The 24,089-nt window shown below is 41.9% G+C and overlaps 1 protein-coding gene across 1 annotated transcript in view; it reads right to left on the minus strand.

Moving 5' to 3' along the window:
- Nucleotides 1-23,199, minus strand: part of LOC126237430 (cytochrome P450 4c3) — a 348,050-nt gene extending 324,851 nt beyond the window's left edge. The window contains exon 1 of the mRNA XM_049947583.1: nt 22,998-23,199. Coding sequence (XP_049803540.1) covers nt 22,998-23,199 — 202 coding nt within the window. The remainder of the gene's footprint in view (nt 1-22,997) is intronic.
- Between the last annotated feature and the right edge of the window lie 890 nt (nt 23,200-24,089).

Consider the following 24,089-nt stretch of genomic DNA (forward strand, 5'->3'; position numbering starts at 1 on the left):
AGAAGTTGGAAACATATAAAAGGAGATTCTACTGTTGCAGACCACCTGCTTAAAGGAGGTCATAGTTACAAGGTGAAACATGAAGTATTACATCACATACATGAAGGAAGGAAGATGAACTATCTTAAAATAATGGAAATTAATAAACACATGTCCATCAACCCAAGCTTGGTACTGAATGACCAGACACAGTTCCCTTCTTCACCGTTGTAACTGTAGACACTACTCATAATTCCATCCAAGCGATATTGGTAATTACCCCTCTTACTCACATGTCTCATTTTCCTTTATTTCAGATACTATAATTTCTCTCGTTGTGCTAAAAGAATTTATTTTGTATAATCACGGCTACTTCACTCACCTGCTTAATATCACTATTATATCTTATCTGTTTGTAATTTAGGACCTATTAAAGACAAGATTATTTTGTTCAGCCACGTCTGTGGAATACGTCACTAAAGTTTATTAATCAGTTATTTTCTTCTATGTACAACTGTTGTAATTTTTGTATAGTTTATTAGTTAACGAGTCACATATTTTATCTTAGTTTAATAATCTTACATCGCTTTTACATTGAAATAATTCGTTTTGTTTTATTCCTAATTCTACCATCAATATTTTTTATCTTCGCAAGTGGAGATACTCTATAAATACACTAGTTTAAAATCTTTGGTCCAAGAAAATTTCACTGCACCACATACTTGCCTTTGTAGCTGATGGTGGCGTAACAGCCGAAAACCGGTTCGTATAACAAATAATAAATATTGTACAATATTACACCAGTGTTGTTTGTGTTTCATTCATAATATGCATTCTCTTTTCTTGTCGCACTAGTTGAACCCTATAACGTTGGAGTGAATCGGTTACGAACGGGGTTCTGAGTTCTAGGGGACTGATGACCTCAGATGTTAAGTCCCATAGTGCTCAGAGCCATTTGAACCATTTTACGAGCGGGATGTCACCAGAAAGATGGGGAGGCAGGAGTCGTCTCTACGTGACGTCCGAGGCCTCGAGCGCAGCTTGTGTACAGTAGACGTACGGCACTGCGAGGCCACAGAGCCGGGCAGTCTCCCCTCACGCAGGCCAGCGCCCCGTGCGTCCTCTGGCTGCACGCTGTGACGCAAGCGGCGGCGAGTGGCCGGTGCCTTGCGTAGGACGCGATGGTAAACACGGCGACCTCGCACCGCTGTTTTCGTTCGCGCATCCACATCAAACGGTTACCCAACGTCAGCAAAGCAGGAAATTGTTGCCGCAATACAAATGCTCCTTGAATTGGTGTCCAACTGGGGCACTGCTTCACCTTGTGGTAAAATACTGTTCGGAGACGAGGTACAGTAGGATGTCACCTCATTTCTTTCTAACACTGTATCTAACAGTTTGGCTCGCCAATTATTGCAGGAGTATGCAAGTATGTGTACGGCCGTAGGTGAACACTGCGCCCGCCTTGAAACATCTACATCTACACTTATACTCCGCAAGCCACCCAACGGTGTGTGGCGGAGGGCACTTTACGTGCCACTGTCATTACCTCCCTTTCCTGTTCCAGTCGCGTATGGTTCGCGGGAAGAACGACTGCCGGAAAGCCTCCGTGCGCGCTCGAATCTCTCTAATTTTGCATTCGTGATCTCCTCGGGAGGTATAAGTAGGGGGAAGCAATATATTCGATACCTTAGCCAGGAACGCACCCTCTCGAAACCTGGACAGCAAGCTACACCGTGATGCAGAGCGCCTCTCTTGCAGAGTCTGCCACTTGAGTTTGCTAAACATCTCCGTAGCGCTATCACGCTTATCAAATAACCCTGTGTTGAAACGCGCCGCTCTTCTTTGGATATTCTCTACCTCCTCCGTCCACCCGACCTGGTACGGATCCCACACTGATGAGCAATACTCAAGTACACCGTGATGCAGAGCGCCTCTCTTGCAGAGTCTGCCACTTGAGTTTGCTAAACATCTCCGTAGCGCTATCACGCTTATCAAATAACCCTGTGTTGAAACGCGCCGCTCTTCTTTGGATATTCTCTACCTCCTCCGTCCACCCGACCTGGTACGGATCCCACACTGATGAGCAATACTCAAGTACACCGTGATGCAGAGCGCCTCTCTTGCAGAGTCTGCCACTTGAGTTTGCTAAACATCTCCGTAGCGCTATCACGCTTATCAAATAACCCTGTGACGAAACGCGCCGCTCTTCTTTGGATCTTCTCTACCTCCTCCGTCCACCCGACCTGGTACGGATCCCACACTGATGAGCAATACTCAAGTATAGGTCGAACGAGTGTTTTGTAAGCCACCTCCTTTGTTGCTGGACTACATTTTCTAAGGACTCTCCCAATGAATCTCAACCTGGCACCCGCCTTACCAACAATTAATTTTATATGATCATTCCACTTCAAATCGTTCCGCACGCATACTCCCAGATATTTTACAGAAGTAACTGCTACCAGTGTTTGTTCCGCTATCATATAATCATACAATAAAGGATCCTTCTTTCTATGTATTCGCAATACATTACATTTGTCTATGTTAAGGGTCAGTTGCCACTCCTTGCACCAAGTGCCTATCCGCTGCAGATCTTCCTGCATTTCGCTACAATTTTCTAATGCTGCAATTTCTCTGTATACTACAGCATCATCCGCAAAATGCCGTATGGAACTTCCGACACTATCTACTAGGTCATTTATATATACTGTGAAAAGCAATGGTCCCATAACACTCCCCTGTGGCACGCCAGAGGTTACTTTATCTGTAGACGTCTCTCCATTGAGAACAACATACTGTGTTCTGTTTGCTAAAAACTCTTCAATCCAGCCACACAGCTGGTCTGATATTCCGTATGCTCTTACTTTGTTTATCAGGCGACAGTGCGGAACTGTATCGAACGCCTTCCGGAAGTCGAGGAAACTGGCATCTACCTGGGAGCCTGTATCTAACATTTTCGGGGTCTCATGAACAAATAAAGCGAGTTAGGTCTCACACGATCGCTGTTTCCGGAATCCATGTTGATTCCTACAGAAAAGATTCTGGGTTTGCAGAAACGACATGATACACGAGCAAAAAACATGTTCTAAAATTCTACAACAGAGATATAGGTGTATAGTTTTGCGCATCTGCTTGACGACTCTTCTTGAAGACTGGGACTACCTGTGCTCTTTTCAAATCATTTGGAACCTTCCGTTCCTCTAGAGACTTGCGTAAAACGGCTGTTAGAAGGGGGGCAAGTTCTTTCGCATACTCTGTGTAGTATCGAACTGGTATCTAAAAAAATGGTTCAAATGGCTCTGAGCACTATGGGACTCAACTGCTGTGGTCATCAGTCCCCTAGAACTTAGAACTACTTAAACCTAACTAACCTAAGGACAACACACACATCCACGCCCGAGGCAGGATTCGAACCTGCGACCGTAGCAGTCGCACGGTTCCGGACTGCGCGCCTAGAACCGCGAGACCACCGCGGCCGGCGAATTGGTACCTCGTCAGGTACAGTGGACGTTCCTCTGTTGAGTGATTCCAGTTGCTTTTTTATTCCTTGGACACTTATTTCGATGTCAACCATTTTTTCGTTTGTGCGAGGATTTAGAGAAGGAATTGCAGTGTGGTCTTCCTCTGTGGAACAGCTTTGGAAAAAGGTGTTTAGTATTTCAGCTTTACGCGTGTCATCCTCTGTTTCAATGCCATCATCATCCCGGAGTGTCTGGATATGATGATACGAGCCACTTACTGATTTAACGTAAGACCAGAACTCCCTAGGATTTTCTGTCAAGCCGGTACATAGAATTTTACTTTCGAATTCACTTAATGCTTCACGCATAGCCCTCCTTACACTAACTTTGACATCGTTTAGCTTCTGTTTGTCTGAGAGGTTTTGGCTGCGTTTAAACTTGCAATGAAGCTCTCTTTGCTTTCGCAGTAGTTTCCTAACTTTGTTGTTGAACCACAATGGGTTTTTCCCGTTCCTCACAGTTTTACTCAGCACGTACCTGTCTAAAACGCATTTTACGAAGGTCTTGAACTTTTTCCATAAACACTCAACATTGTCAGTGTCGGAACAGAAATTTTTGTTTTGATCTGTTAGGTAGTCTGAGATCTGCCTACTATTACTCTTGCTAAACAGATAAACCTTCCTCCCTTTTTTTATATTCCTATTTACTTCCATATTCAGGGATGCTGCAACGGCCTTATGATCACTGATTCCCTGTTATGCGCTTACAGAGTCGAAAAGTTCGGGTCTGTTTGTTATCAGTAGGTCCAAGATGTTATCTCCACGAGTTGGTTCTCTGTTTAATTGCTAGAGGTAATTTTTGGACACTGCACTCAGTATAATGTCACTCGATGCTCTGTCACTACCACCCGTCCTAAACATCTGAGTGTCCCAGTCTATATCTGGTAAATTGAAATCTCCACCTAAGACTATAACATGCTGAGGAAATTTATGTGAAATGTATTCCAGATTTTCTCTCAGTTGTTCTGCCACTAATGCTGCTGAGTCAGGAGGTCGGTAAAAGGAGCCAATTATTAACCTAGCTCGGTTGTTGAGTGTAACCTCCACCCATAATAATTCACAGGAACTATCCACTTCTACTTCACTACAGGATAAACTATACTAACAGCAACAAACACGCCACCACCGGTTGCATGCAATCTATCCTTTCTAAACACCGTGCGTGTCTTTGTAAAAATTTCGGCAGACCTATAACGAATTCAGCTTCGGTGCTTTTTATCAGCGCTTGAAGTTCCAGTACTTAACCAATGCAGCTTCGACAGTTTACAATTACAATACCGATTGCTGCTTGGTCCCCGCATATGCTGACTTTGCCCCGCACCCTTTGAGGCTGTTGGCCTTTCTGTACTTGCCAGAGGCCATCTAACCTAAAAAACCGCCCAGTCCACGCCAAGCTAATCATTTTTTTAAATTCTCCTTCGCAATTCATTCTCATATTATTGTCATCAATTGAGTTTGAGCTTACTCTTTAGGCCGTTTGCCTCGTCTATGTAAATTGTGCCTAGCCAGGCCTGGGATTCCGTACACAGTTCTGAAGCTGAATCTCTATCTGATGGCAACTCATCTCATGATTCTTGCTATGACGCCTACATCGATGATGACACAGTGTCACATTTTCTGCGATCTGAGACTGATTTTTTATAACGAAAAAAGATCAGAACCGTAGATTTCGAGATTTGCTGTGGATGAAGCGATTAAAATAAATGTTGTATTCACACTTTCAAAATGTTCAGAAAAGCGTTAAAGTAACATTTTAAGAAGTCTAAATTTCAAAAACACTCCCCGGGAGGTCACACTTCTGGAATCTCTTTTTTTACAAACCAAGCACTGTATATATGCTGAGGTTCAGACCTCTTATTGCCGCTTTTCGTATTTGAGAAATAAATAAGGGTTTTTATAATTCCATCTTCCGCAAAACACAATAGTTTTTCCTCTTTTTTTCAAGATTACAAAGCTTTTTTTCATTTATTGAGTTTTGGGATGTGCCCGTAAATCCATCTCGATAGTGGAATGTCAACAATGACGGTAAGAACCTGAGGACAACGCAACACCCCATCTTCGAGTAGAGAAAATCTCCGACCGGGATTGGGATCGAACCCGGGCCTCTTCAGATTGCAATCTGCCGCGCTGACTGCGCAGTTACCGAGGCGCACTACAAGGTTTTCAGAAGAACAATCCGAGATTTCTCGTGAATGCATATAATCTTAGAATACTTCTTACAATTGTAGCCTGGAATTGACGCTCACTGTCTAATGAAAGATACAGCTGCAACAGGCAGACACCTACAGGCAACCACATGAACCAGCAACTTACAACTTGCACCAAGATGAACTTTTGGTTTTCATACATGAATTAAAATACACCTCTAGCTATTGTTCTCTTTCAGCCCAACGTTCTACTCTCGTCAACGCAGAAGATAGATGAGCCGTCTTGTGAAACTGGATGAATATTTTTAACGCGCCCTGTATACCTTATTTTGTACTGTGCCTACTCTATACTCTCTCCACTGAAATGATTTTATCCTTCTTAAACATTAAAAGAAAAGTTAGTATTTAACGACTATTCGATGCTGAGATCGTTAGAGACGAATAGGTCTTAATGAAGACTGTGATGTCCTGGCTGGCGTATAAATTACACCCCTCCCCCCATGCAAATCTGACGTCTTACCACTGGAGCAGCAAGGTTAGTCGTACTATCTAATGGAGTAGTAATAATAATAAAGCAATAAGACGTTTCATGTGAATCAATGATTATAACACAACATGAGATGGTTGCTGTGAATACTCGTGCGGGACACTTGAGCACAAGATTGGGTTTGTTTTTGTGGGAGGAGATCAGACAGCGAGGTCATCGGTCTCATCGGATTAGGGAAGGACGGGGAAGGAAGTCGGCCGAGCCCTTTCAAAGGAACCATCCCGGAATTTGCCTCGAGCGATTTAGGGAAATCATCTTGAGCACAAGACGCCGCAGTTGTAATTACGTGTTGAAGTTCCTGATCTGTGCTGTGAGAATTCCAGCGAAGTTCGGATCAGCAGCTCCAACAGTATTTTACAGCCTGATGTTAGTGAATTAGCTCTTATTTCATTTTCCAAGTCTTCCAACGACACACACACACACACACACACACACACACACACACACACAGAATACTTTGGAGAAAGGTCTCAAGGTCTTATCAGTCAATAGATGCAACATGATGAAGACACGACTAAGCATGAATGAATCCTTGTGGTTAGTTTCTTATTTTGCGTTCCTTTGCGCTCTGAAATGGTTGGGGATGTGTTCTTTAAGGGTGTCTGTTGACGAACTTTCTAGCTTCGACAAACTACAAAATGACTAATGATAGTGCATAGTATTACACCACTTTCATAAGTTGTTGTTCCCTAGAGCGAAAATAGAAAAAAAATATTTGGCTAGAGCTCTGATTTTCGCCGGCTGGCACACGCCAGATTTCCTCACGAATTAGAAAAACCATATAATTATTCACCATCCATAATGAACCGAATTTCAGACTAATGTCAGATAAAAGAGTGGTTTTGCTGGGGTACTGCCGGAATGTTTCCTTTGGCAGCCATACCTTCCATGCTTGCCTTATTCGAGCATGAGCTTCGTCTCTGAATTCATCAACAACACGCTAAACCCTAATCATACATTCTATCTTACAAAAAAAGATTGCTTCCATACCTGCACCGGTTTTCATAACACCTGACCTCCATTTTGGTTTAAATCGTACGTTATGTTGCTCTTCTAGACCATTTGTTCAGACTCCTGCATTTACACAGTTATTTCACAGTAGTGAAGTGCTCTTTCGGACATTAAATCAATTGTGAACAACATTCTTACACAGACTGACACTCTTGTTAGTTTATTTGTGGATAAAATACGATCTGATTTGGCACTGGATAGTATGGAAAGAGTAGTTTCATTTCGGCAGCAGCGAACGGTATCGTTTAATACGTTAAAATCAGGTAAATCGACGGTTTATCATTAAGTGGATAGTACTGGGAAAAATTAAATACATATTACAAAAACGTATTGGACTGTGGTAAACATTACTTTTTCTGCGACCATGAATTTCAATACTGATCGTAAACAAATGCAAATTATTTTGTAAGATTTTTGCAGTTCTCTGACGTTTTGCGAAAACATACAAAAGTGCTGTCAGTTGGATGAATAAACTCTGGTAATACTACAATGAATTTTATTGGGTTTGGTTGCAAGATGAATTTGTGTTCTGTGTAAAATATAAAGCTGTTCAGTTCCGACGAGCATCACACGACATTGTCACAGATGTCTTCGAAAATCTGTGCTAATTGTTGGCTTACGTCGGATTATCTGCGCATTAGGGGATGAGTTTACAGTTCAGTACGTGGAACAGACTGCCAGCTCTTTTCCTTCTCACTTATGCAGTATTGCACCAAAAGCATTTGTATCCGACTACATCTCTTCAAACGCGTCCCAGGGAGAACACACAACACTGCCATGGTAAGTGGTCTAGCTTTCCTGCTGCCGAAACGTCATACACCTGTCACAAGCAGTACGTACATAGTTTCATCGTACTGCATCCAATTGTTTTCATAGATTAAGACGAGATGCAGCGAAACACACGAGGTACGTTATATGACTATTATAGTCTGCTTCTCAATGTAAGAAAATTTGTTACTGCGATCAGCAAATTTCATTGCAGACAATTTTATGTTCCGTTAACACGGACACTAAAATGTAAGCTGTGTTATTTCTTAGGGTCAAAATACGAATATTTATTTATCGTATATTCCTTTTTGAACGTGTAAACGTAATTCCTTTGCCCAAGGTCCATATCTAGTTGTGTTTGTAGAGTAAATGAGGTATGATTCATACATGAAGTACAACACGGAGAATGTCATTGCCTACAAAGACTTTTTGCAATTTATTGTGAAAATTTATCACTGCCGTGAGATATCGCAGACGACCTTAATGTTACTGTAATATTCTGATGAGTTCATAATGGTTAAAATGGCTCTGAGCACTATGGGACTTAACATCTGAGGTCATCAGTCCCCTAGACTTAGAACTTGTTAAACATAACTAACCTAAGGACATCACACACATCTATGCCCGAGGCAGTATTCGAACCTGCGACCGTAGCAGCAGCACGGTTCCGGTCACAGCGGCCGGCTCGATGAGTTCATGACTTATAATGCGTACTGCTGTTCCTTGCTCCGTTGCAGTATCCACAGTGATGGTACTAATTATTTTTTTCGTCTTTTCTCGTGTACCTAGTAGAACAAGAAACTCCTGGAAAAACTTATAAGTTTCGGTTAGAGTTATGTAGTGGAAAAGTTCTCCTCCTTTCAGAGGTGGAAAACACATATATTCCTCTTTACCTGTTTTGTTTGGTGAGTCGAAGTGTACATTACCCGAAATTTCCAAATCGCTGACAAGTTCCGAATGAAATGAGAAAAATTTGATTTGCGCAAATATAACGTCAAAAAACATCGACTGTAATGTCCGTAATTTTAAGTTTTTGCCCTACGTAAGTTAGTAACACCCTTTCCACTTTATGAAAGTGTTTTGAGTTTTATTGGAAGTTAATACAGGGTGTTTCAAAAATGACCGGTATATTTGAAACGACAATGAAAACTAAACGAGCAGCGATAGAAATACACCGTTTGTTGCAATATGCTTGGGACAACAGTACATTTTCAGGCAGACAAACTTTCGAAATTACAGTAGTTACAATTTTCAACAACAGATGGCGCTGCGGTCTGGGAAACTCTATAGTACGATATTTTCCACATATCCACCATGCGTAGCAATAATATGGCGTAGTCTCTGAATGAAATTACCCGAAACCTTTGACAACTTGTCTGGCGGAATGGCTTCACATGCAGATGAGATGTACTGCTTCAGCTGTTCAATTGTTTCTGGATTCTGGCGGTACACCTGGTCTTTCAAGTGTCCCCACAGAAAGAAGTCACAGGGGTTCATGTCTGGCGAATAGGGAGGCCAATCCACGCCGCCTCCTGTATGTTTCGGATAGCCCAAAGCAATCACACGATCATCGAAATATTCATTCAGGAAATTAAAGACGTAGGCCGTGCGATGTTGCCGGGCACCCTCTTGCATAAACCACGAGGTGTTCGCAGTGTCGTCTAAGGCAGTTTGTACCGCCACAAATTCACGAAGAATGTCCAGATAGCGTGATGCAGTAATCGTTTCGGATCTGAAAAATGGGCCAATGATTCCTTTGGAAGAAATGGCGGCCCAGACCAGTACTTTTTGAGGATGCAGGGACGATGGGACTGCAACATGGGGCTTTTCGGTTCCCCATATGCGCCAGTTCTGTTTATTGACGAAGCCGTCCAGGTAAAAATAAGCTTCGTCAGTAAACACAAATGCTGCCCACATGCATACTGCCGTCATCAATCCGGTGCACTATATCGTTAGCGAATGTCTCTCGTGCAGCAATGGTAGCGGCGCTGAGGGATTGCCGCGTTTGAATTTTGTATGGATAGAGGTGTAAACTCTGGCGCATGAGACGATACGTGGACGTTGGCGTCATTTGGACCGCAGCTGCAACACGGCGAATGGAAACCCGAGGCCGCTGTTGGATCACCTGCTGCACTAGCTGCGCGTTGCCCTCTGTGGTTGCCGTACGCGGTCGCCCTACCTTTCCAGCACGTTCATCCGTCACGTTCCCAGTCCGTTGAAATTTTTCAAACAGATCCTTTATTCTATCGCTTTTCGGTCCTTTGGTTACATTAAACCTCCGTTGAAAACTTCGTCTTGTTGCAACAACACTGTGTTCTAGGCGGTGGAATTCCAACACCAGAAAAAACCTCTGTTCTGAGGAATAAACCATGTTGTCTACAGCACACTTGCACGTTGTGAACAGCACACGCTTACAGCAGAAAGACGACGTACAGAATGGCGCACCCACAGACTGCGTTGTGTTCTATATCTTTCACATCACTTGCAGCGCCATCTGTTGTTGAAAATTGTAACTACTGTAATTTCGAAAGTTTGTCCGCCTGAAAATGTACTGTTGTCCCAAGCATATTGCAACAAACGGTGTATTTCTATCGCTGCTCGTTTAGTTTTTATTGCCGTTTCAAATATACCGGTCATTTTTGAAACACCCTGTATGATTCAGAATTACACTGTCCTCGTTAGAAATTCAACTGTTGCGAAGCATTGCTTAGGTTTCTGGTTCTTGTATTATGTATCGAAAAATCACCATGGTTAATTTACCTCGTTGTTCATAATTCTAGATTTTTCTGCAGCTTTTAATTTTCTTGTGTCAGTCACTGTACACTGTGTGTGTATACGGAGAACTGTTAACAGTATCGGCGGTGACATACAACTCGTTCCATAAAAAACTGCCGATGTGTAATTGTTAAGTATTGATGAGAATTTCGTAAACTTTTTTGGGTATATTCTGACCTGATGATCGAGAGCGTCTGTCTAAAAGTGTTAAGTGACTGTTCTTCCTGCTGAAGGATGGCTACTTTCTAAGATCAAACTCCAGCAAAATTACAAATAGCGACATCTTTGCTACATCACTACTAAAAAATTGGGCAGGTGCGAGTGGGACTCGCGCACTTAACGTACTGTAAAAACTTAATTATGTATATAGACAAGTTCATCCATTACGTGAGGAGGAGCATTTGAGGATCTCGACAATTTTTGCGTGTTCTCGACATTGATAGTGTCAAGATATCCAGGGATTCCAAGACTTTCGAGAATTATTTAATTCAAAGTTTGAAGTCGCATAACTAATGACAAAAGAAATATTTTTTTCGTGTCATGCAACTAAAAATTCCCAATTTTCGGTTTATTTCCTTCACTTGTACAGTGGAACCCTGCTTCTTACCATTTCATGGTTTTAGGCCTGTGGGAAGTACCCCGTAGGTTTTCATATCTGAATTTGCGAGTATCAAAATATGTGCCATAAATGGCTGTACCTGTTGACTGCGCTGACTTAGAAGCTTCACTATTTTACATCGTCAAGGGACCGTAGACCTTAATAAGTTACATTAGTTGCAACTTCATTCGTTTATCCGTTCCGGGCCCGCATCTCGTGGTCGTGCGGTAGCGTTCTCGCTTCCCACGCCCGGGTTCCCGGGTTCGATTCCCGGCGGGGTCAGGGATTTTCTCTGCCTCGTGATGGCTGGGTGTTGTGTGCTGTCCTTAGGTTAGTTAGGTTTAAGTAGTTCTAAGTTCTAGGGGACTTATGACCACAGCAGTTGAGTCCCATAGTGCTCAGAGCCATTTGAACCATTATCCGTTCCGGAGAACAGTCGGACAGGCAAGCAGACAGACAGACAGACAGCCGCCGGCCGAAGTGGCCGTGCGGTTAAAGGCGCTGCAGTCTGGAACCGCAAGACCGCTACGGTCGCAGGTTCGAATCCTGCCTCGGGCATGGATGTTTGTGATGTCGTTAGGTTAGTTAGGTTTAACTAGTTCTAAGTTCTAGGGGACTAATGACCTCAGCAGTTGAGTCCCATAGTGCTCAGAGCCATTTGAACCATTTTTGAGACAGACAGCCAGACGACAAAGAGATCCCATAAAGGTACTTTTTTTTACCGGATGAGGTACGGAACCACTAATTTTCAGCAAGACCCGAAGAAATCGAAAACATTGTTAAGGTAAAATACAGTCGCCAGATACACAGAGTAGCCTATTTATTTTTTCTTTTTATACAGAAACGAAATAAAAAATGTGTCAATAAAATGTTTAACAATCAGAGGGACATTACCCAGGACGATTTCCGGTCTTGTGACATTGTTCGTTGCAAAGATATGAATGGAAGTACTTCTTTCTTGTTGGGGTATCCACTTCGTATCATCAAGACCTCGTCAAAAACGTTTCACAAAGTAACATTGACGTTATCAGAAACCTAACACAAAATGACTTTTACTCTCTTGTATTAGCACACAATGCAGGCACTTGGAGTAACCCATCCACTTGCTGGAGTTGCCAGTAACAAATCGAAACAAAAGGAAAACGCACGCCGATCATCTTCTGCTTAGTTCCCGGCAGATGAGTAGCATTTCTGCCTTCTCTTCGTTGGTGTTCATACTGATTACACAAACCTTCCACTGGAGACGTTTGACCCAGTGACTAGTGTCCATTTTTCATGGGATTCCATTTGTTTACATACAGCACCAGTTGGCAGAGTTACGTTACCCGGACACCTACGCTGCGCGCTAGTACAGGAGAGTCAAAATCTATTTTCTGTTACGTTTTTAATGAAGTCGCGTGTCCGTGATGGGTACACTGTGGTACGTTTTTGAAGAGCTCTTTAGGGGAGGAAGTGGATTATCGAGTAAAAAACATAGCGTACAGTTTATAAAAGATGTGCTTCTGTTCATATCTCGGTAATGAATAAAGTTACAAGAATGGCAATCATTCTGGCTAATGTCTCTCTAGTAACTAAACAACATTTACTTAACATATTTTTTATTTTGGTTCTGAGGAAAAAGTTATTTGGGGTGATCAAGGTAAACAGCACACCCTGTATGAATATAAACTGAATGTCTCTGATATGAGATATCTGTCCAATAAATTTTTGTTGCTTTATAGGGGAATTAAATATTGTTCCCAACGCGCGTTTGTCTATATTCAGCTGGGGCATATCTTCTTCCTTTGCCTCTGAGGTTATTTGCTCATACAGCAATATAATATAACTCTCTTACATTACTCTCCTTTTCCTTCCTCATTACCTCGAGCAATTAAACAGAGAACCGACTCGTGGAGATAACATCTTGGACCTACTGATAACAAACAGACCCGAACTTTTCGACTCTGTAAGTGCAGAACAGGGAATCAGTGATCATAAGGCCGTTGTAGCATCCCTGAATATGGAAGTTAATAGGAATATAAAAAAAGGGAGGAAGGTTTATCTGTTTAGCAAGAGTAATAGAAGGCAGATTTCAGACCACCTAACAGATCAAAACGAAAATTTCTGTTCCGGCACTGACAATGTTGAGTGTTTATGGAAAAAGTTCAAGGCAATCGTAAAATGCGTTTTAGACAGGTACGTGCCGAGTAAAACTGTGAGGGACGGGAAAAACCCATCGTGGTTCAACAACAAAGTTAGGAAACTACTGCGAAAGTAAAGAGAGCTTCACTCCAAGTTTAAACGCAGCCAAAACCTCTCAGACAAACAGAAGCTAAGCGATGTCAAAGTTAGCGTAAGGAGGGCTATGCGAGAAGCGTTCAGTGAATTCGAAAGTAAAATTCTATGTACAGACTTGACAGAAAATCCTAGGAAGTTCTGGTCTTACGTTAAATCAGTAAGTGGCTCGAAACAGCATAACCAGACACTCCGGGATGATGATGGCATTGAAACAGAGGATGACACGCGTAAAGCTGAAATACTATACACCTTTTTCCAAAGCTGTTTCACAGAGGAAGACCGCACTGCAGTTCCTTCTCTAAATCCTCGCACAAACGAAAAAATGGCTGACATCGAAATAAGTGTCCAAGGAATAGAAAAGCAACTGGAATCACTCAACAGAGGAAAGTCCACTGGACCTGACGGGATACCAATTCGATTCTACACAGAGTACGCGAAAGAACTTGCCCCCCTTCTAACAGCCGTGTACCGCAAGTCTCTAGAGGAACGGAGGGTTCCAAATGATTGGAAAAGAGCACAGGTAGTTCCAGTCTTCAAGAAGGGTCGTCAAGCAGATGCGCAAAACTATAGACCTATATCTCTGACGTCGATCTGTTGTAGAATTTTAGAACATGTTTTTTGCTCGAGTATCATGTCGTTTTTGGAAACCCAGAATCTACTATGTAGGAATCAACATGGATTCCGGAAACAGCGATCGTGTGAGACCCAACTCGCGTTATTTGTTCATGAGACCCAGAAAATATTAGATACAGGCTCCCAGGTAGATGCTATTTTTCTTGACTTCCGGAAGGCGTTCGATACAGTTCCGCACTGTCGCCTGATAAACAAAGTAAGAGCCTACGGAATATCAGACCAGCTGTGTGGCTGGATTGAAGATTTTTTAGCAAACAGAACACAGCATGTTGTTATCAATGGAGAGACGTCTACAGACGTTAAGGTAACCTCTGGCGTGCCACAGGGGAGTGTTATGGGACCATTGCTTTTCACAATATATATAAATGACCTAGTAGATAGTGTCGGAAGTTCCATGCGGCTTTTCGCGGATGATGCTGTAGTATACAGAGAAGTTGCAGCATTAGAAAATTGTAGCGAAATGCAGGAAGATCTGCAGCGGATAGGCACTTGGTGCAGGGAGTGGCAACTGTCCCTTAACATAGACAAATGTAATGTATTGCGAATACATAGAAAGAAGGATCCTTTATTGTATGATTATATGATAGCGGAACAAACACTGGTAGCAGTTACTTCTGTAAAATATCTGGGAGTATGCGTGCGGAACGATTTGAAGTGGAATGATCATATAAAATTAATTGTTGGTAAGGCGGGTACCAGGTTGAGATTCATTGGGAGAGTGCTTAGAAAATGTAGTCCAGCAACAAAGGAGGTGGCTTACAAAACACTCGTTCGACCTATACTTGAGTATTGCTCATCAGTGTGGGATCCGTACCAGATCGGGTTGACGGAGGAGATAGAGAAGATCCAAAGAAGAGCGGCGCGTTTCGTCACAGGGTTATTTGGTAACCGTGATAGCGTTACGGAGATGTTTAATAAACTCAAGTGGCAGACTCTGCAAGAGAGGCGCTCTGCATCGCGGTGTAGCTTGCTCGCCAGGTTTCGAGAGGGTGCGTTTCTGGATGAGGTATCGAGTATATTGCTTCCCCCTACTTATACCTCCCGAGGAGATCACGAATGTAAAATTAGAGAGATTAGAGCGCGCACGGAGGCTTTCAGACAGTCGTTCTTCCCGCGAACCATACGCGACTGGAACAGGAAAGGGAGGTAATGACAGTGGCACGTAAAGTGCCCTCCGCCACACACCGTTGGGTGGCTTGCGGAGTATGAATGTAGATGTAGAATGTAGATGTAGATGTAGATGTAGATGTAGATGTAGTGCTTTGCCCTAAACTCATTGTGTCGATAGGACAATAAATTATAAAAAGCATCTTAACAATATAGTCTAGACGACATGCATCCACGAAGGAATGCTGTGGATGTTAATACAATCTGTTGTAACCACAATCTATAATAACGATACTATCGACATTTGCTTCCAGTGAAAGCTAAAAATGTGTTGAAACTATACTAATTATTTTTATCCGTACAGCTGCCTTGCTTAAACTTGGGAACTTCCGTCAAGTGTTTGTACAAGATATGTGGCACCTTGCACGGTTCACATTTTCATTACCCTCCCATGTATCTAGATGGACGTTGTGTTATCTCTAACCTAAGTACTTAAAATCTAGATAATATGATGTGCATTCATTTATATAATAATAACTTTTACTGGTAGCATACCAGCATTTAGAAATATTTGCTTCAGACAAAACAAAGTGTTGTTTTTGTGGAGGTAAAACTCGGTGGCTCGTTTTGTCAGCTAAAGATACAGCTATCATCGCGCTGAAGATTAATTTGAATATCACAGTGTGTTGTTAGATATTACCGTCCTGGAGTTGAATTGATCTACCTAATAAGTTAGAGGGAGACATACAGTTTAAGGTGGACTTCGAACAAAGCACAACTTGGCATTTTTAGCTTTAAATTATCATTACCAGGGTGAAAGAGTTGATCAGTGATAGAAAAAAAACCTTTGGGTTGAACATCGGAACTATGGATGTACTGTCGGACATCAACCGAGATGTAGTGACATAAATGAAGCAATTATAATATTGTATCATTCATAATTTTTCGAAAAGTTTTGCAAATTTAACAGGGTATGAGGTTATAGCATTCGATATGGGAGGATGTGCAGTCTGGCAACTTGATCAACGGCCTGAGTATTCATATCGTTCTCGGGTGAAAGTGCAGCCCTTTCAATTTTTCGGAGAGCTTTATAAGCAAAATAATTATTTTCCGTTACTTGAAACGAATAATAATACCAGATGTGGTTTTTGGCCTATAAACACTCCATCTGATACCTCCCGCAGTAAGATTACACACACACACACACACACACACACACACACACACACACACACGCACGCACACACAAACACAAACACGCGCAAGCACACACACGTATTTCATATAGCACTCCATTACTTCATGAGATTCAGTCAGTTTAGACAGATAAAATTATTTCTCTCTGTGTTTATCATTAGAACACATAAATGAAACCTCGCGCTACCTGCTGGGGCACTTCTATGTGAACGTACATTCGTTTCTTTTAATATGTGTAACGGCGCTGATAATCTCCGCTTTGAGCGCCCGTAAGCTTCAAACACACACACCCTATGTGAAAATAAGACAAATACGGGAGTTGGTATTGTAATCAACACTTTTTTTCATAGAATCAGTGGGATTAACACAAAAGGTGAATGAAACAAAAGATAATTGTATGTCTCTGAGTTATGTCTTGTAGACTATGAAAATGTGATAACGAAATCTTCGAGTACAGATTGGGCATCATGACACTCAAAGTTTTGCATTAGCATCGTGCTTTATTTATTTGATTCACAAATGCACATAAGTTATTGCTTTCCCCAAAAAATTATTCTTACCAAAGCATACAGCACAGTGATGAATTATCCAGATTAGTCACTATGTATTTTGCGTACTTACACTAACTCGTGAGTCTCTATCCGTTTCCTAGGAAGTCGACAGAGACAGTAGTGAAGTTAGAGAATTTTGCTATGTTGTACTCAACTGCATCGCAGGGCTTTCTTGATGAAAATCTTTCCCGATATTAAGCTATAGTGAAGAATGCGCATGCAAATTTCCGCGACGTGACAATATTGCTTGAGGTATGATTTTGATTTACGAGACGAAAATTTTCACTCAATTTAGCAACCAGTCTAGTTTTCGCCAAAAACCAAATAGAAACGTGTTTGATAGCCATAAGGGGATTACCTCAGAACGAGATACACGTCGTTTCGAACTAACGAAACTGAATTGCATATCTAAAACACTTTTCCGGTGATGAAACTACGTTAATTTGTCTCCAAAGCTTTTGTTTCCGATTGATTATGACTCTTCATTGTAAGTAATATAGAAGGAGTAGAAATTTTTTTCATATAACAGCACTACAGTGAAATAAACTTCTGTCCGAGTTGCTAGAGTATTATCAGAACTTATTCATATGAATCTACATCAGTTTTAATTTCCTTGAGATTAAGAGAACAAAGTTTTGAAAGTCCTTCGTGTGTAAACATCATAAAGGTCTAATTAACAACCGTCTTGTGTAACTATATACGAAAATGTTTGAGAAATTGCAGATATTTATTTAATAGTTTCAAAGAAGTTTATCGGTATCCGAATCGAGTGCCTTTCATTATAAGCTTTGAAATATTCAGTCTTTTAGAATTTAGAATATGTTTACGTTTTTGTCTCTGAAGGCTACTTCACCGGACTGAAACCATAATCACCACCGAAAGGTAGAGCTAATGAAAGGTATCGAGATTAAAATATGTGATTTTTATCAGATTACACTTTTTTTAGTATCAGTAACGTTTGTTTTTGAATATTCACTGGCTTAACTCGTTTAGGTAGCAGGTGAAGCGCGAAAAGATGTGTTGCTGGGCTTGTCAGTGTGATCTGAAATGTTGTTGTCCTGTGCAGTATTTCAACAGAACATAATTTTAGTGACATCACGCAAAAATGCGTCCTTCACAGTAATATGTAATTAACTACTGATGTATAAGTAACAGTTACACACCTGGTGCTGAAACGTCTCGTGCCAATGAATTTTCAAAAACAAACGTGACTGAAGCTGAAGAACTGTTCTTTTACAAATGTCCTTATACAGTCGCAGACCCCATGCAATTCCGTGCAACATGGGAAAATTTAAAAAGTTCGATGGGTAGTGGTGAGTAACCTTGTGTTTTATATACATCGCACCAGTCGAGAAAATACGGTAGATGGCGTGAAATGAAGAATAAAAATGGACTGTAAATGTTGGTGCTAGATAAAATAACGAAGAGAAGACTGCTTCAGCAACCAGTCCCCTGAACAATGTTATATAGACTGCACAGTCTAATGTTACGTTCCCACAGGATGTGGATACGAAAGCATGCCCCGCTTTCGCATTAGTTTTCGTGCATTTGTGGGCGTGGCCCCACTAGTTGTGGATCGTGGTTAGTTCACTCTCACTGAAGTATCCACGCAGATGCGACTAAGATGACAGCATAAAGCCGAGTACGAACGAGCTCCTCGTAGAAAAAGTAATACTGTATTAAATTCGGACTTTGCTGCTATTTAAGAGCAGAAAATGAATCGGGTGATGGAAGCGAAAGAAAAAGGAAGAGGCGTGTTGGCGGACTGTGAAATTCACTACAAATAGGATATAAAGGCCATATTACTTGAGTGATTTGAAACTCAGTAATATTTACACAGATGATATTACGAAATCTGGTACTAATATGAGACAGGCAGTAAGTGTAAAATCAAAACTTCAAGAAATTTTTCGCTATTTAATCTCAGGATGAAAAGTCTGAAATTTGAAAGAATACTCGTAGGTATTTATTCTGAACTAAACTGAAAAAGCACCTACTTCTTAATAAGATGCATCTGCCCAACGTTCTCTTCGAAATTTAGCTTTTGCTGGGATTTAAAGCTTTTAACAGCTTCTGAAACGACTTCCATTCGACGACATCTGAAGGAATCATGTATGTATCAAAAACGTTTACTATGCATTGTTCCACACTAGCTTGAATCATACCGCTGCCAATTTTCTACAATGCCAGAAGGCTCTCCAAAGCTTCTCTGCCTCATTCTTTAAACCGGATTACTGCTACTCATTCGTTGCTGATATCTGATTTTTCTTTTTGGCTTTCCTCGACCGGACCCTGCCTACACTGTTTCTTCGAACTGTTTGCGCCGCGATACATGAGCTCTCCTTACGTGTTGTTTCAAATTGATAGGGCTCGAAATATGAGCACTAATAGTTAATTTTCTAGGCAGGCACAATTTATTATCGAAAAGTATTTGTTGTCCTGATCTGGATTCAAAATCAACGTAATCACTTAAATGCGACCACAGATTTTCATCAGTTCCAAAGCTAGAATCCAGTTCTATGATTTAGTTGCCACAGTCAGTCCACAAACAAAAAATAGAATACTAGTGCACCTGCATACAGTTCCAGAAACCACAGAAATTAAGTTTCTTTTTGTCTCATCACTCGATCCGTTGTAGACGTGGGGGTGGCAAGGTCACGACTGAAAACGAAGCAGATCTGATATGAGCCTCTGATGACATAGGATTTAGGACGACGCTTCGTTAACGTGAGTAGAACAGGAAAACACAACTGACGCTGGCGTGTCATGCAGTGCAGAAACCCACCTAGAGGTTTCATTGAACGGCAATAGTAGATCAGCTTTTGAATCTGGAGCCACTTGAAGAAACTCACAGTTTTGTTCACGAGAAAAATCCTTGACATTATCAAGTATAGAACACAGATCCTTCGTGAAGTTAACCACTTGGCTGTAGAGGACGACGGAGTTGTAAGTTATCAGCCTTTTTGTCGCTCATCTTACTTGCTTAGTTGAAACACTTGCACAGACAAACGAAAACACCCATTTACCTCCGCAGCAAGCAAGAGGCGTCTCGAGCTAGAAGTCACTTGGTGATCTGTAGCTTTTTACGTGCGCCCAGGAGTCAACAGGCGTGACGTGCCGTCTAGTGAAACTAAGGGCGCAACACATGTGTGGTGGGAGCGTAGCTGGGTACAAGATCGTTAATCCGTCAGTCTGCTAACCATTACTTAAAGAAGTTAACCTGACGAGTAACGGATTAATTTACAAGTTAATTTTAAAAACGTTAACGAACTCTTTAGCTCCGTTAACTCTTTTTGAGTCTGTTGCAAATTTGGAAATTTGTGGTAAGTTTCTATGGGACCAAACTGCTAAGGTCATCGGTCCCTAGGCTTACACACTACTTAATTTAATTTAAACTAACTTACGCTAAGGACAACACACACAGCCAACCCCGAGGGAGAACTCGAACCTCCAACGGAGGGAAGCCGCGCGAACCGTGTCAAGGCGCCCGAGACTGCGTGGTTACCCCGCGCGGCTTTGAGTCTGTTAATCGTCAACTAGTTACCTACTATTTACGACAAAAATGACACCACACCGCCCACGGAAATAATGTTCTAAATAGCTAAGGTGATGCAGGCGCGTGCAGCGACTGATGTAAACAGAGAGTGCGAGTGAGAACAAGTAGGTGTTGGCTGTTTATCGTTGTTTGCTTACTGAGTTTGCGCAAAGTACCATTCTCTTGTTCGAGGACTGCCGGTGGCAACGAAATCATGGAACTGGATTCTAGCTCTGCAACTGATGAAAATCTGTGGTCGCATTTAAGTGGTTACGTTAATTTTGAACCCAGGTCAGAAGAACAAATACTTTTCGATAGTAAACTGTTCTTGCCTACAAAATTAACAATTGGCGCTCATATTTCGGATCCCAACAATTTCAAACAACACGTATCGAGACCACATGAATCACGGTGAGTACATTATGAAGAAACAGTGAAGGCAGGGTCCTGTCGAGGAAAGGCAAAAAGAAAAATCAAATATCAACAGCGGAGTCAGTAGCAGTAATCCGGTTTAAAGAAAGCGGCAGAGAAGCATTGGAGTCTTGAAGCGTTTTAGCAATTGGCAGCAGTAAGTCTCAGGTTAGTGTGGATCAATGCATAGTAAACTTTTTTGATACAATGTCGTCGAATCGAAGTCGTTTGAGAAGCTGTTAAAAGCTGTAAAACCCAGCAAAAGTTAAATTTCGAACAGAATATTAGGCAGACGCAACATTGATGAGCGTTTTCAATTAATGCAACATCTTATTAAGAAGTAGATGCATTTTCACTGAAATTCAAAGTAACGTACCTATGAGTATTTGACGAATACGATTCATTACTTTAAAAAATTTCTTAAAAAAACTAAAAACCCGCCTCGATTGCGAAAAAAAGCACGTAGTGTTAAGTGTTAACCCAGGTTTCGGCGTAGATAACTACACCTTCTTCAGAACAACAATAAAACCCACAAGTGCCTAAGAAGACCTTTGTCATTGATTAAAAGAACACCATAGCTATACATTTAAAAACGAAAAAGAAAAGGAAAACACAAACAGTACATATGTACAAAGTCAAAACCACTACTTAACTTAATGGTGTACGCTCCACCTCACACCGCCGAAACCTGGGTTAACACTTAACACTAGGTGAATCTTTCGCAATCGAGGCGGGTTCTTAGTTTTTTAATATATTAACCAACGATTGCTGACGCGCTGCGATGTTGAAGGTTCTTAAAAAATTTCATTTCAACAACAAAGATAATCTTATCTTTTTTGTGAACGATGATGTAGTCCTTTTAAACGTAATGTACAGGCAGACGTCATTTTAACAGTATAGTATTACCATTATAATGTTACTACATTGAAGGCGAAATTAAATAACGTTAGATTTTGTTGCGACAATTGCCTGGATTATAAAGCAATAATTGATTTGCCCCTACGTCTCGAATCCTTTACAGCTCTGACTATCACGAAGTTGTTTAATGAATCATAAATTATTTCATTTTAGTTGGCAAAATCTATTGGCTGGCAACTACGGCTGACTGCAGGTCAGCTCACACCAAACGTTATTTGTGCGTGACTGTTCACTGGTTACATGCTGACAAGAGCCAGAGTGCATTTAACACTGATAATTAAAGAATTATAAAACTAAGAGATTAAATGATTAAACTGGCTTTTTATTTAACTTATGTTCGATGCCCTATCTAACTTCCCCAACCAGGACATTTTTGAAACTCCCTGGCAGATTAAAACTGTGTGCCGGACCGAGACTCGAACTCGGGACCTTTGCCTTTCGCTGGCAAGTGCTCTACCAACTGAGCTACCCAAGCACGACTCACGCCCCGTTCTCACAGCCTCATTTCTGCCAGTACCTCGTCTCCTACCTTCCAAACTTTACAGCTCTCCTGCGAACCCTGCAGAACTGTAAAGTTTGGAAGGTAGGAGACGAGGTACTGGCAGAAATGAGGCTGTGAGGACGGGGCGTGAGTCGTGCTTGGGTAGCTTAGTTGGTAGAGCAGTTGCCCGCGAAAGTCGAAGGTCCCGAGTTCGAGTCTCGGTCCGGCACACAGTTTTAATCTGCCAGGGAGTTTCATATCAGCACACACTCCGCTGCAGAGTGAAAATCTCATTCAGGACATTTTTGTTCAAGCAATTGTAATGCGTTTGCTTAACTTGCTCATTTCACTAAATCCACAACGTAAAGTACTCTATTACGCATTAACCACTAACGACTATTTTTAACTGACGATGAACCTTCTGTAAAATAACGCTTTCATGTGCAGCGAAGATAACTTGTTCAGTGACGGATTAAGGATTAGTGAAGTTAACTTCGTGCTTAAGGTTGCCCGGCCACGGGTGGGCGTGTGTAGGACCGTACCGTCGTGCTCGACGTTGATCTCGATGGCGTTTCCGATGATGGGCAGCGCGGGCGGCCCCGGGATGCGCTGTATGAGGGACACCAGCCGGGCGCGGCGCCGCCTGTACAGCAGCGCCGCCGCCGCCAGCGCCACCAGCACCACGGCGGCCGGACTCTGCAACCAGCCGCCCGCCTCGGTCCACACGCGGCCCAACACAGCCATAACGAAACTGCGCCCGCCGTGGCGCGCCGTCACCTCTTATACCTCGGAGAAAACCGCTGACGCCCACACTCCCTCTGGCGCAACCCCCTGCCGCCGGCTAGCCACCACTTCATCTCTCGGCTTGATGGATTAATGGTGCGCTTTCATCCACAATATTTCGACGACTGACAACAGTACCTGAGAAATACGACAGAGCTGCATATGTATAAATAAACTGGACCGCACATGGTACGTAAATATACAGGGTGTAAACGGTATAAGGCGCCAAAATTATACAGATGGTACATCTCGGTGTGCTTGACAAAAAAGTCTAATGACATTTTCTTCTATCATGTTCTTTATTTTTGTATTATTAAAACCTAATGTTCGTAGGATAGATAGTATATGCATTTCTGTTTACGTAGGCAACCGACAGTACACGGCGTACCGAGCTTATTGCCTACAATGACGGGGCGGCCAGAGAAAGGCAACGAGCCGACCAGAGGATTGAAATCATTAGACGTGTACAACGACGTGGTGTGATAATCAGGTGGTACCGAAAAAAGGAATGTAAACAGTTTTTGGGTTGTCAAGAATGTGTAATTCGCTTTTCGTGAATTGAATACAGCTAGTCTGTTTCTCAACAAGTCGATAACGAAGGTCGTAGTAGTAATCACAAGCTAATATCAAACACAATGTATTTCCATTAGTACAAATTCAATCAATCACCAAGTAGATACTTGTGCATTAATTACAATCCACTGTTTCACCTTTTTACGGCAATGCCATAACGAATACTAAATTCACATTATTTTCCTTCTGTACAACAACATCGTAACGGAAAGAAAACCCATTACTTCGTCTCCTCTTACACCAATACTACAATAAATGTTCGAAATGACCACCATTCG

This window comes from Schistocerca nitens, chromosome 1, assembly GCF_023898315.1.
Source record: "Schistocerca nitens isolate TAMUIC-IGC-003100 chromosome 1, iqSchNite1.1, whole genome shotgun sequence".
Taxonomy (NCBI): Eukaryota; Metazoa; Arthropoda; class Insecta; order Orthoptera; family Acrididae; genus Schistocerca; species Schistocerca nitens.